General features: G+C 36.0%; 1 protein-coding gene across 1 annotated transcript in view; it reads left to right on the forward strand.

Annotated features, from left to right (window-relative positions):
- Window positions 1-14,347, forward strand: part of FSD1L (fibronectin type III and SPRY domain containing 1-like) — a 100,465-nt gene that overhangs the window by 55,778 nt on the left and 30,340 nt on the right. The window contains exons 7-9 of the mRNA XM_006886983.1: window positions 3,409-3,530; window positions 10,443-10,652; window positions 12,115-12,213. Of these exons, the coding sequence (XP_006887045.1) occupies window positions 3,409-3,530; window positions 10,443-10,652; window positions 12,115-12,213 (431 nt within the window). The remainder of the gene's footprint in view (window positions 1-3,408; window positions 3,531-10,442; window positions 10,653-12,114; window positions 12,214-14,347) is intronic.

Raw genomic sequence — 14,347 nt, forward strand, 5'->3', positions numbered from 1 at the left:
TTGCAGAAATTTTTTTGTTCTCCTGTGGATCCAAATGGTTTGCCCCCCCCCCCGCGCCCCATGGTCTTTACCCCTGACTTTTCCTTTTTGTTAGAATTTCATTTTATGGTTAAATATTATCTTCACTAAAACTTGACTTTTTTGGCTCTTAACTTTAGTTAACTTTTTGTCATGATATCAGTAGATATCTGGCAGATCTCAAGAATTAGGATTTCCTTTATCTGTCAGGGAAACCTACATTAATTTTATTTTTTTCTTTGCTTGTGTAAAATTTTATTCTTTCTTTTTGGCCACCTGGGAAGTTATTATTTCTTGCTTGTGAAATGTTTTTGGATCTTGTTAATTTTCCGACACATTTGTTTCTTTTGCCTTCTAAGCCATTTAAATTTTTATGGTTCATTGGCATTAATTACATTTACAGTATACCATTATCTATTTCCAAAATTTTCTCATCACCCGAAGTATGAATTCACTACCCAGTATGCAGTAACTTCTCATTTCTTCCTTCCCCAGCCTTGGTAAAACTTAGCATCATAATGTTCAGGCTGTTCTGTTTTCTTTTTTTGGGTGCTTTTCCGATAAATGAGCTTCTAGATATCTATAATTGCTACTTTATAATATAAAAGCAATTTAAACATAAAGTCACAATAAAATAATTATTTTCACAAAGGGAAGAAGAAAACTTTTCCTTGATATGAAGACAGGGCATCCAAAAAGAAATAAATAATGGAGGTGGGAACAGAAAAAGAAGAGGTACCAACTTTGTGCTGTTGTTGTTATTTGCTGTCTAGTCGGATCCCACATCTGATTCCCCAGCAGGTTTTCAGAGGCTGTAAATCACACAGAAGATTGTCCCATCTATCTCCTGCATAGTAGCGGGTGAATTGGAACCACCAGCTTTTTGGTTGGCAGTGCAACTCTTTGCCTCTCGACCACCAGCACACCCTAACTTTGTGCTACTAGAAATAAACCAAGAAAGGCAAGCTAAATTAAAATCTACCCAAACTATATAAGAGAGCTTAAACGGTATAGATTTTATAGAGAAGTATGTATGAATTTTAAATTGTTGAGTCTTTTAGCCACAATTGTCTTAAATCTAGTCAGTTAAAAAAAAAAAAAAAGGTTGATCTCCTGAAAAGAATTGTATATCTAACTTGATTCCTGGTGAGATTGAAAGTTTTCATGGCTAGAAAGTAAAAATTACTATTCTTTTGTTGTTGTTGTTGTGTGCCATCGAGTCACTTGCGACTCATAGCGACCCTATGTACAACAGCCCTAAACCCTGCTCTATCCTGTACCAATCTTACTGTCTCTGACACACCTACTCCCCATTACCCCAGTTACTGAATTAATCTTTCTCATCGAAGGTCTTCCTCTCTTGCGCTGTCTCTCCATCCTTCCAAGCATGGTGTCCCTCTCTGAGGACTGGCCCTGCCTTGTAACATGTCCAGAGTATGTCAGACGAAGCTTCAGAATCCTTACCTCCAAGGAGCAGCCTGGTCTCACCTTCTCTAGGAAGAACGTGTTTTGTTCTCCTTGCAGTCCTTTTGATAATAATTTCTAATTTACTGTTAGGGGAACATTCTTTTTCTGGATATCTTACTAATTAAAGCTTAAAGATTTCAGATGCAAAATTCCTTTTGATATTTTCCTGACACTTGCATTTTAAATAGCTGATCAAGTTTAGAAGAAATTGGGTAGTTTTCAACCTATCAACCTTCATTCAGTGAAAATTTATTAATTACTTTCTCTATATAAAGTTCTCCCAAACCAGAACTAAACCCACTTTGGTCAAGTTGATTCCCCTTCATTGTGACCCATCTTCCCTCTGGTTTCTGAAGCTGTGTGTCTTTACAGGAGGAAACGGCTTCATCCTTTTTCCCTACAGAGCAACTGATGGAAACAAACTGCCTACTCTTCTGGTTTGTGTTAGCAGCCCAAAGCAAAAAGCACCACACTGTCAAGGCTCCTTTAAAGCTCTTTTTAAACCCAAACTTAACTGCCAACGCATAGCGACCTTCCTTTCCAATGCTGCAAATCTCTATAGGCAAAGACTGACACCTTCTCCTGAGGAGCAGCTGTTGAATTCCAGCCACTGACCGGGTTACCAGCCAGACTTGCTCCATACTGTGTGGGAAGAGCCAAATCAAAAAATACTTTGGACTTTACAAACAACAATATATAGAATACTTTGCCTTTGTTTCTAACTTCTTGAAGCTATAGTCTGAAATTTGACCATGTAAATCTAACTTAATAGTTTAATCTTTGTGAAACCTAAGCATTATGCTTGGCACGTAATAAGCATTCAGTATGTAAGAGTTTTCTTCATGAATTTTATTTCAATATAGCATTTTCTTGATGAATGAGTCAGCTCCTGTTTGTTTTTGCTATTAGATGAAGAAACTACTACTATAGCTTTTAAGATTAAAATAACTGTATATGGAATTAGTTTGCTGTCTTTCATCCTATTGATCTGTAAGAGCTGATTTGACAGATCTCCCTGGCAGGCCCTTTGTCCCCTTTGCTCTGTTTACTTTCTTGCCCAAACTACGTATAAGCATGACAGCAGTCACGAATAATTTTTGTAGTATTCTTTGATCAAAAATGGTAAGAGAAGTTACCTTGTGATATTTTTAGGAATTTACTAAAATATAAAACATTACACGTTTGAGATAAAACTGCAAGTTAATAGAATATGAGAGTGTTGACAGTTTTCCCATACTTTAGGTAAAGTGAAGTGTAGTGGTAATGGTTTCCCACTTTGTGTTAATCTGATTACTGTTTGTTGAACTCCTGTTATTTTTATGGCCTACAGTTCACAGGGCTGTTGTCTGTAATATCCTTTTGTGTACCTGATGTTGCTACATTAGAATGACACTTCTCAACATGAGATTTCTCTTTTCTCCTTTAATACTCATGGTCTATCTTTAGTAGTCGTTACATAACACACAGTTGATGAATGCACATGTACTCCAGTTGGAGAATATGCAGGGTAGCTATGACAGTCAAGAAAATACTAGGATCAAGGTGTGTGTATCATTTGTTATTTGGCATAGGAAAAGGAGTGAGATTGGCATCAGGAAGTCTATGAGATGGAGTGTGCAGAGGTTCACATAAATGTAGGTCTGTCAAAGATTCTCTGCCCTATTCTCTACCTGAATAGTAATATTTGCCTGTAGAGGCAATTTTATAAAACTGACAGAGGAAAAGTGCTAAAATTTGTCTTCAGTATGTCTTTAGGACATATTTTATTCATTTAATTTTTAAAACACACTTGAGACCAACTTTCTATTTGACTCTGTTGTCTTACATAGTTTCTGGAATCAATAGATGAAGCAATTTCTTTCATTTTATAAATTAAAAATTATTTGATACTTCTTTTAAGAAATATATTTGTGTTTGCCATAGAGTCACAATGGCATCAGCCTTTCGCCTTTCTTTGAAACCAAAAGTCAGTGACAACATGACTCACTTAATGGTGGATTTCTCTCAGGAAAGACAGATGCTGCAAACGTTGAAGTTTTTGCCAGGTAAATACATATTATAGCCTGTAAAGCTTTCTGTAATTTTTTTAAAACTTAAGTCCCATATTGAACATTGAGAGATATATTTTAAATGCAGTGCTGTTTCTTTTCTTCATTCAAGTAAAAAATAATTTCAATTTATTATTTTATTTTTAAGTTACTTAGTCATGGTGAAAATTTCATTTTAAATGTCCTCCTAAGGATACATTTTGCTGCTAATTTGGCAGAGAAAGACAGTGTAGACAGAAATATTTAACTTTGCCTCTTTGAAATGTCAATGTTTAAGATTTTTCTTTTTTTGGAAACAGTTTTTGTTTTGTTTTTGTTTTTCTTGTTGTGTACCATAGAATCAGATCTGACTCGCACCAGGAGGAGATTGACGCTCCTTCTCCAGCAGAGCATCTGGTAGATTCGAACTTTGTGCCTTTGGGATTGCAATGCAGCTTCTTGCCACTAGGCCACCAGAGCTCTCTCTGAAATGTCAATGTTATTTCTCTAGGGATAATTTTTTTTTTAATCGAGCTATGTGAACTGGCACCACTGAAGCACTTCACAAAGTCCTAGCACGTAGTGAACACTCAGTGATGGGTAGGTGCGGACATTATTGTGTGTCTCTTATTGACCAAGATGAAATGCTTATTTCCAGTGATAATGTGTTAATGTTTCTTTTCTAAAACTTTCTCACTACACATAGTCAGTTCCAACTCAAGTCACCCCTCCATTGAGTTTTAGAGGCTGTCTTTTTTTTTTCCCATGGGAAGAGACTGCTTCATTTTTCTGTCACAGAGCAGCTGACCTTGGGTAAAACTACCAACCTATTATTTGAAGGCCCAACACTTAACCCAGAAAATTAGTGCAAGAATATTCCAATAACCAAGTCATTTCAATATTAGTCCCAAAGTATTGCTGAATTAAGAGCCAAGTAAGGACCTTTTTGATAGGATTCTTTTTTCCCCTTAATGTCAAGTGATGGTAATGAGATGGTTAAAATTGCTTGGGACAGGGTAATGAGGAGGCTAAAAGAATCTCTTAGAAGTGAAATATTTTGTAGATTCTTTGTTAGCAGCTGTCTTGTTTATTCTGTTTCCCGAGAAGTTAGCTGTTTTCGAATAGGTACTGTTAGCTGTATGAATGAAATCAATGCTTTCTTTTCTGAATATATGGTCAGAAACTTTAAAACATGACTGGAAAATCATAAAGTTACAAGAATGACACAACTGAAGTAATAACTTCTGTGGTATAGACCAGAAGTTCTAGAGGAGTTTCTGGAAGGAAAAATGATACTAGAATGAGAGCAGGAACTTTGGTTATAAACAAGAACAGAATTATACTTATATAATATTTGACAAGTTTGGCCATCAACAATGGCAGTTTCATATGATTAAGCATACTGTATAGCAATTTCTATTAAATATAAATGAAGAAACTAAAGAAGAGTGAATGCTTTACATATATGTTGTTCTTGTTATTAGGTGCCATTGAGTATGATTCATAGCGACCCTGTGAACAGCCAGCCTGAACCCTGCCCTGTCCTGTGCCATCCTCATAGTATTGGGGGAAAGTAGAGAATACATGCTGAACTGCCATAGGAATGACCAAATCTCTCTTTAAAGAAGTACACACAGAAGGTTCTGCAGAAGCAAAGATGGGGAAACTTTACTACACATAATTTGAGCATATTAGCCCCTGAGGAAGGACATTATACTTTTTTTTATTTTATTATTTTTGTGTGTGTACCATCAAATCAGATCTGACTGGTACTGGAGGAGATTGTCCCTACTGGAGGAGATTGTCCCTCCTCCAGCAGAGCATCTGGTGGATTTGGACCATGCAATTCTGGGACTGCAGTGCAGTTTCTTGCCACTAGGCCACCAGAGCTCCCTATATACTTTTTTCAAAATATAATTTTTTTATTATTTTGTGTGTGTCTACCATCAAATAGGATCTTACTGGCACAAGAGGAGATTGCCCCTCCTTCTCCAGCAGAGCATCTGGTGGATTTGACCTGCACACCTCTAAGATTGCAGTGCAGCTTCTTGTCACTAGGCTACCAGAGCTCTCTGACATTATACTTCTCAAAGTAGCCAGCAAGAAAGAGGAAGACCCTCAATGACATGGATTGATACAGTGACCACAGCAGTGGGTTGAAGTGTAGCAAAGCTGGATCATATGAGAGTCACCAGACTGGGCAGTGTTTTGTGCTTGGTGTTGTTTTCTCTTGTGTATCATTTGTTCTCTCTGATAGTTGGAGAAGAGATTGTAACTACCAACAAATTTATCTTACTTAGATCCACAGTCAGTACGTTTGGTACCACCATTCATTAGCTCAGGAGATACATTGCACTGGAAAAATCTACAGTCAGGGCCCACTCCAGATTATTGGGGAGCAGTCATGCCAGTTTGAAGTCTCAAGTGTTCCTGATTCAGGCGATGGTCTTTTCAGTCACTTATTACACATCTGAGAGCTGGACGGTGCATAAGGATGACAGAAGATGAATTGATGCCTTTGGGTTCTGATAATGGAGAAGAGTTCTGAATACCTCAGGGACTCCTAAAGTACCAAATAGATATGTCTTGGAGAAGGTGCAACCAGAGTGCTCCTTGGAGGCAAAGATGATAAAGCTTCATCTCACATATTTTGGGCATGTTGTTTATAGAAAATATTCCTTAGAGAGGACATAATGCTTAGAAAGGTGGAGGGTTGGTGAGAAAAAGGAAGACCCCTAACCAGACGGCTTGACACCGTGACTATAGCAGTGGGCTCAAGTAGGTCAGACACTGTGAGTTTGGCCCAGGATAGGACAGGGTTCAAGTTAGTTCACAGGGTCACAGGGTTCAAATCAGTTCACAGGGTCACTGTATGTCATATTTGACAGCATCTAGCTGCAGCGTGAATCAGAGCTGATTCAATGATGCCTAACAACAGGTACTTTTCATATAGAAGCATATATACATGTGTGTGTGTAAAACCAAGTAACAGCCAGTCCACGTCATTTTCCCATGAATCAACTGGAAGGTTTGTGCCACCAGTGCTATTTATATTAATATATTTTTACAATTTTGTTAGTAATATATTGGAATCCGTTTCATATTATTGATATATTACATTTTATTCCCTTTACCATGGCTGAATAGTAGTAGTAAATTAATTTTTCTTGATAAGCATTGAGGTTTATAGTATTTTTTTACAGACAGTGCGTATTAAGCAAAATGCTTAAGCAACATATATCTGGAAAAGTGTGTCACTGTGTCTTGTAGTAGAAATGTGTTCCTTTTAAATTTAGATAGAGATTCCATCACTTTATATAGTCCTGAAAATATGTAAATACCTGTAAACTTATATCATCATAAACACTGTTTTCAGATTTTAGGGTTTTTAATTTTTATTCTTACGGTAGGAATTGTGCTGCCAATGCAAAAGTGCAAAGTTCAAATCTACTGAAGAATGATGGACAATCTCCTCCTGTTTGATTTTTGCCTCTGAAAACACACTGAGCAGCTATAGATTGGTTCCAGCTCAGTGGTCCACAACAATAATAGGTGACAGGTCCTGTGTTTCTTGGCCACTGTAACTTTATCCCAGGTCTTCACGTCAGGCAGTGTTTGTGTTTTGATTTCTTCGTTGTTGTGAGAGTGGCTCTGAATCGTTCGTCTTTACATATAGATTTTAGGATTTTGTCGGTATCCACAAGATAACTTACTGAGATTTCAATTGAGATTGTGTTGAGGCTATGGACCATCTTGGGAAGAACTGGCTTCTTAACAGCAATGAATATAGAATATCTATTTAGATATTTATTAAGATCTTGTTCATATTTTAAGCTTAGATGTAAGTATTTATCTTTAGTGTTAACATAAATGGAATTATGGTAATGTTTTGAAATTTCTAATTTCAAATTCATTGTTGGTATGTTGGAAAGCAATTGACTTTTGTATATTAACCTTGTATCCCACATTTTTGCTATAATGGCTTATTAATTCCAAAACACTTTTTTTTGCCGATCTTTTGGATTTTTCTGTGTGTGGACAAAGATATTTTGTCTTTTGTCTGTGAACAAAGACACTTTTATTTATTCTTTCCCAATCTGTGTACCTTTTTTCCCCTTTTCTTGCTTTGTGACATTTAACGAGGGCTCTCAGTACTGTCTTGTCTGAGAATGCTGAGAAGAGACATTCATGCCTCATTTTCAATCTGAAGGGGAAGAGCTTGTCGTTTTTCACCATTAGGTGTAATGTTCATTTTAAATATTTTAAGTATTTTTTATGAAATTGAAGACATTTCCCTTTCTTTCATACTTTGTTGACATTTTCATTATGAGTGGTATTAAAGTTGGTCAAATTCTTTTTCCTTTGTTAATACCATTACTTTTTTTATGAGCTTCTTGATACAGTTGGTTACATTTATTGATTTTTGAATGTTTAACCAATATAGCATACCAAGATAAATCCTTTAAGTTCCTTTTTCCCACTAAAAGAATTCTTAAAGACAGTACCTGCTACATTTCATAGCTTCATATAATGTGGACACATCTTTTTATGGGAGAATTATATTCTCCAGTTTTCCTGTTAATGTAAATTGGACATTTTTTAATGTTGTAAGGCAGTGAAAGAGAGATTGAATAATGTGCATATATGTACATTTTTGGAAGGAAGAGTGGCATCCACTTCCGTAATAGCTTGCCTCTGGAAACCCTATGAGCCTGGAGAGAGGATGAAAGACACCCAGGCATCGAGGACTCTCCTTCATAGGGTTGCTATGAGTCACCTGCAACTCGGCGGCACTTAACAACAACAATGTACATTTTATTTATTTGCTACAGTTTATTGTAATTAAATAGGAATTTGAGGGAGAAACATTTAACAAATTTTACATAGTTGTAGATGGAGACAGTGGTGGCATACTAGTAAGATTTTCACCCTACAAGTGAGAGACCTTTGTTTGATTCCTGGTGAGGGTAACTCAGTTGCAGCCATCACTTATCGGTAGAGTCAGTCTTGTGCTTATGTGTGCATGGTGCCTTGTTCACATGTTCTTAGAGAAGACTCTTTAGAGCAGAGAATAAACACGGCATAATTTGAACTGTAAGAACAACAAATACTTCTTTCTCACACAATGAATAGGACATAGGTAAGTAGAGCAGCAAACAATCTCATCAGTCAGACTTCCCCAAAATTATGCTCCCATAAGATTGTGATCTTATGATTTTTATCTAAGCTTGCCTCGTTTCTCACTGCAGGATAGGGACCCCATAGCCCCTCTCTGACAGTGTTAATATACTTACTACAGCCATATCTATATGGAAAAATAGCTTGTGCAGAGACCAAAAAGAAGGAAGAGCTAATTAAAGGTAAAAGAGGGTAACGGAAATGAATGGCTGTTAGAGTAGGATGCAGTCTCTCAGTAGCTGTTTTGGATTTATTAGTATCAGAAACATTTCTGTGCTTTTGACCCCACTAAGACACCTTTACAGTGTTCTGGCTCTCTTCAGAAGCCGTCATCTCTCCCTAAGTCATGTAATTAATTACTCTATTCCCATCAGTAGCTATCATGTTCATTACAGCTGGTGAGATGATGACAGACGTTATCACACACCTGTACACCCAACACTATGATAATGCTGATACAAGTTTAGCAAAACTTCCAAACTAGGACAAATTAAGAAAATAGGCCTAGTAATCCTTTTTTCAAAAGCCAGCCAGTGAAAAGCCTGGGTCATTCAGATATACAGTCAACTTTGAGAACGACACAGGACTGGACAGTGACTCATTTATTGTGCATAATGTCACCATTAGGTGAACAACTTGACAGAAGCTAATCACAAAGGGTTTGATTTTTTGCAAAAGAAATTTTTATTTATACTGGTTTACTTACAAAGTTCTTAAACATTCACAAAATATTTTTTAGGGTATGTGAATTTTTTTTTTAGTCCTGAGAAATTACCATAAAATATTGAAAAATACCATTTTGAATTATTTTGATCATTTGATTTAAAACATTTTATACTTTTCCCAGTATGGTTTTAATTTATATGTGTGTGTGTGTGTGTGTGTGTGTGTATATATAATTATCTCTCTGTATCTCTCTATTATCTATCAATTATCTATTATCTATCAATTATCTATCTATCATCTATCTATCTATCTATCTATCTATCTATCTATCTATCTATCTATCTATCTATCTATCTATCATCTCTCTATATTTCTGTCTTAATTTGAGGGGAGATCTGGTGGCCTAGTTGTAAGAAGCTGCACTGCAGTTCCAGAAGCAGGTGGGTCAAAGGAGAACGATGGGCAGTCTCATTCCATATGATTTACTGCCTCTGAAAATCTGCTGGAGAATTATCTATGACTGGTTTCAACTCAGTAGCCAACTCAACAGCAACTAACCACATAGCTATTTGACACACAGAATTTAAAAAAAATGTGTTTAGAAGTAACAAGTTATTGTTGATTTTTTTTTTTTAATTCTTAGTATATAGAAATTTGCTTTTCACCAGATAGGATTTTAGCAGGCTTTTAATAAGCGTACAAACCCAACTTTGATTTTTTTATAGTTTTGCAATAAAAAGAGTTTTAAAAAAAATAGAGTTGGGTGTTCCATCACTTAAGCAGGTTCACTTTAACAGTTCAGAGGGAAGATGAAAAGGCATCATTTGAACAAAAGTAAATATTAGGTTCAGACTCAAACTCATTGCCTTGAGTGGAAGGTGACTCAGGTAACTCTCCAGTGGGTTTTAGGTGCCGGTAAGTTTCACAGGTGGCAATGACCTGTCTTTTTCCTCAGGAGCTACGTGTGGCCACCACTGGGTTAGCAGTGCAGTTCCCTACAGACTGTGCTCCCAAACCTCCCTGGTACTAGAGTAATGTTTTACTAAATGAGATTTTCTATTTGCTGTTTTTGGTTTTCTTTTCCAGTTCCCAAAGCTCCAGAGATAGATCCAGCAGAGTGTTTGGTGGCTGACAACGCAGTAACAGTAGCATGGAGAATGCCAGAAGAAGATAATAAGATTGACCACTTTATATTAGAATATAGGAAAACGAATTTTGATGGACTTCCACGTGTAAAAGATGAGAGATGCTGGGAGATAATTGATAACATTAAGGGTACTGAATATACACTACCAGGTAAAACACTTGTGCTTATGAGTCTCATTCTCAGAAAATAAATGTACTTGAAAAGTGTATTTTACTATTTTAAAAGATGAAGTTATTAAATTTCTTTAGCAAACTTAACTTTATATATCCATTATCAAAGTGAATTTCCTCTAAAATACCAAGAACTGTTTGTTTGAATTGTTTCTAGACATGTACAACTTGGCAAAACAGAATGTGTGTTAAATAAGTAATGAAGGGATTAGTGTAAACAGGTAATAAAGAGAAGACAGTTCTAGAAAGTATATTCCAGAGTAATATATAATTTACCCTTGGTTTTCTGGCTGAATAAAAAGTTACCACTTCTTTATATGTATGCAGACCCCCTCATTTCGCTGATACTGTAAATACTGATCTACTGTTTTAGAAATATTTTTGTGTTAATATTGAAAGTAGGACTGCAACTTGCTATTGGAAATTTGCAGGCTATTCTTTTCAAAAGCTTTTAAAATGATATCTCTAGAGAACTTTGAATATTTGAAATAGCTAAGTATTGCCCGAGTTATTTAATACTTGTTATGAATGGTGATAACTACCATTATTGAGTGCTTACCATTTACCAGGAACTGAGGTAAATGTATTATGTACAGGGCATCTGATTTAATCAATAGAATATGTCCTTGTTCATCCATAAACTAGTTGGTTGGTTTTATGATGCAATTTGCTGAAGGTCTCATATCTAACTTTTGGATTGGCATTCTAATATAGAGCCAAAGAACTTCAAAATTTTTCTTGTTAAAAATAAACCAAAACAAAAATACTTGTAAGATAGTTAGTTGTGTTTTAAGCCATTATGTTTGTGGTAATTTGTTATAACAGCGATAAAAATGAATACAAGAACAAAATATTTTTTTGTTTTACATACGTTATTTTCTCTTTAAATTTATTGTTAATATAAAACATTATTTTATAAACAAAAACTCTTTTTTGAAGAAACAAATTACCAGTAGTTGGATATACTTTTTATACTTTTTAAATTGTGCTCAGTTTTTTAATGAAATCATGTTTGGAAAGGTGGACTGGGGCAGAGGGGGTTGGTTTCTTGAAGTCAATGAGACTGGCTCAGGTTAGGGCCGGGTTCAGAGCTATTGTACTTAGGTTCACTATGAGTTCTGAGAAACTCTGGCACATAACGGAATAACAATTTCTTTTGAGGAAGCTTGAAAAGATAAGCTTTTTAGCAGAGTTTAAAAAGTAAAAATGAAAACCAACCACTGATCAGAATAATCTATGACCTTCTATGTATAATCTATTTTTGGGAGAAAATAGTATATTAATCATGTTTCCCTTGTTTTAAGCATTATTTTTAGCATAAATTCTACTCTTCCTCAATAAGGGGGTATTTTTAGGGAAGACAGAAAGTCTGTTCTAAGGTTCATACTTCTGAGATAGTTTCCTTTACTTTGATGACTAAAAACCATTCCTTTTTTTGCAGGTTTAAAATTTGATTCTAAGTATATGAATTTCAGAGTGAGAGCATGCAACAAGGCTGTGGCTGGAGAAAATTCTGAACCAGTCACTCTAGAGACCAAAGGTAAAATTAGTAGCTGTTTGTATAACGTAAATAAAACAAAACTTGGTATCTGACATCATTCAGTACTTTGTCACAAGAAGCTTTTTGTGCATGATTGCTTTTTCTCCCCTCCTCCACCATAATTCCCTTAGAACTACATTCAGTAAGAATGAAAAAGCTGGACAAATTGGATTAAAATAGTGGCTCCATTAGGTTTTCCTTTATGATTATATTCTCGGGAAAAATGGATGATGATGGTGTACTCCTCTGATGCATAGTTTACAAATTTGAGTGTAGGGGAAATAAGCATCACTGAGATGTTCTTTCTATTTCTGTAGTTGATAAATATTTATACAACAGTATCCTGATTCTTCATTTGACAAATAAACACATCCAGATAACATTATTTGTTTCCATTTTGAAGTAGAATAAAGTAAAGATTAACTGTAAAATAAATGGCTTTCCCAAGATCATTATCACGAACAGAAGAGTTAATTTCATATTTCTGTGGCAACTTTTTTGTGAGTTTGGAACCTAGACTCTTAACTCTATGATCAATTTGGATTTAAATAAAACTCCCTAGAATAACATAAGAGAGCTCTGGTGGCCTAGTGCTAAGAAACTGAGCTGCAGTCCCAAGGGCATGTGGTTTGAATCCATAGCTTGCTCTGTGGGAGAAGGATGGACAGTTATTTCTCCTCTGCAATTTACTCTCTTTGAAAACCTGCTGGAGGGTCAGCTGAGGGTCACTTCTAACTTAATGGTAAACAAGAACAACACATAAGATAATAAGAAGCCTTAGTGGTTTTGCCTAAGAGTCAGAACTGATTCATAACTGGCCCTCTCTGTTGGGTTTCCATGACTGTAAATTAAAAGGGAGGAGATTGGCCATTTTTCTTGCATCCCTCCTGCAGAGCCACTAGTAAATTCTAACTGCCAGAGAGCCTTTGGGTTAGCAGTACAGTGCAACTCCCTGTGGACAATGTCACCAGAGCTTGGTGGTCTAGTCTGGTGAGTAATGTATTTAGCTGCTAACCAAAAGGTCAGTAATTCAAATAAACCAGCCTGAGAAACCCGAATGAGGGTTGATATTAATTGTAACCGACTTACAAGCAGGTGTTTAGAATGACATTTGAACACAGATGATTTCCTGTGTATTATCCAATTTGAAGGTCATAATAGTAGGGATCCTTTCAGTTTTGAGATGATAACTGGCTGGATCTATTTCCAGAATCAGACCTTACGTGTCTTTTCTGGGTACTTGGGTGTGGGTGTTCTATTGACTTCTAGTTCCTGTAACATTTGAATAGATTTACAGGATAGAAGTTCAGTATGGTTTAAAGGATGATGAAAAATTTTGTTATCAGAATAAAACTAAATACAAGGCTTATAAGTATTGACAGCATAAATATGTTTACATCAGAAGAATATGTTTGCATCACTAAAATATAAAAAACCAAAATCTCAAAAAACTAATTCATTTGAGTTATTGGAAGTTTTTATGCAGCAAATATATAGCCTAGTTAGCATATAAATGAAATTAATGTCTTACTTTCTTACTTGTTATAAAATGGAAATTTTGCTGACATTTCTTCTGAGGCTTTTACCCTATGCCAAAAGGCATAGTCATGTCTACAGAGAAATACTTTTTTTTTTATATAATTTCAACTACTTTTAGACCTTATCAAGGTATAATGACATTTTTACTAGTCTCCTTTAAAAATATACACAAACTGCAGGCAACCCTGGTCCCTGCCTTTGAGTTGGCAACCGTATGTGAGTTATACCAGGAGACACACACCAGGCAGCAGGCCTTAGGCCTCATGGTGCTGGGCAGCTACAGCACTGTGGCCATGCGGGACAGGACATTCCCCACCTGCAATGTGGAGTTCCAGCTCCCGCACTGCCCTCAGCCCTACCCAGCCCCCAACACCCACATCCCAGCTGTGTCACTCACTCATCACAAATAAACTATGTGCTCACTAAAAAAAATTAAAGAGAGAGAGAGTTCTATTTCTGCCATTCCTTTTCTTTTGTCCTTTAGAAAAAAGTTTAGTGACCAAACTTGGGCATAAATTCAGTGAATTTCATAAAATCAATGACTTACTCATTGCAAATACATTTTATAAGAGACACAAACGCAGGTTATACACAT

Source organism: Elephantulus edwardii, unplaced genomic scaffold (assembly GCF_000299155.1).
Source record: "Elephantulus edwardii isolate Elephantulus edwardi_28Jun2011 unplaced genomic scaffold, EleEdw1.0 scaffold00052, whole genome shotgun sequence".
In the NCBI taxonomy this organism is placed as follows: Eukaryota; Metazoa; Chordata; class Mammalia; order Macroscelidea; family Macroscelididae; genus Elephantulus; species Elephantulus edwardii.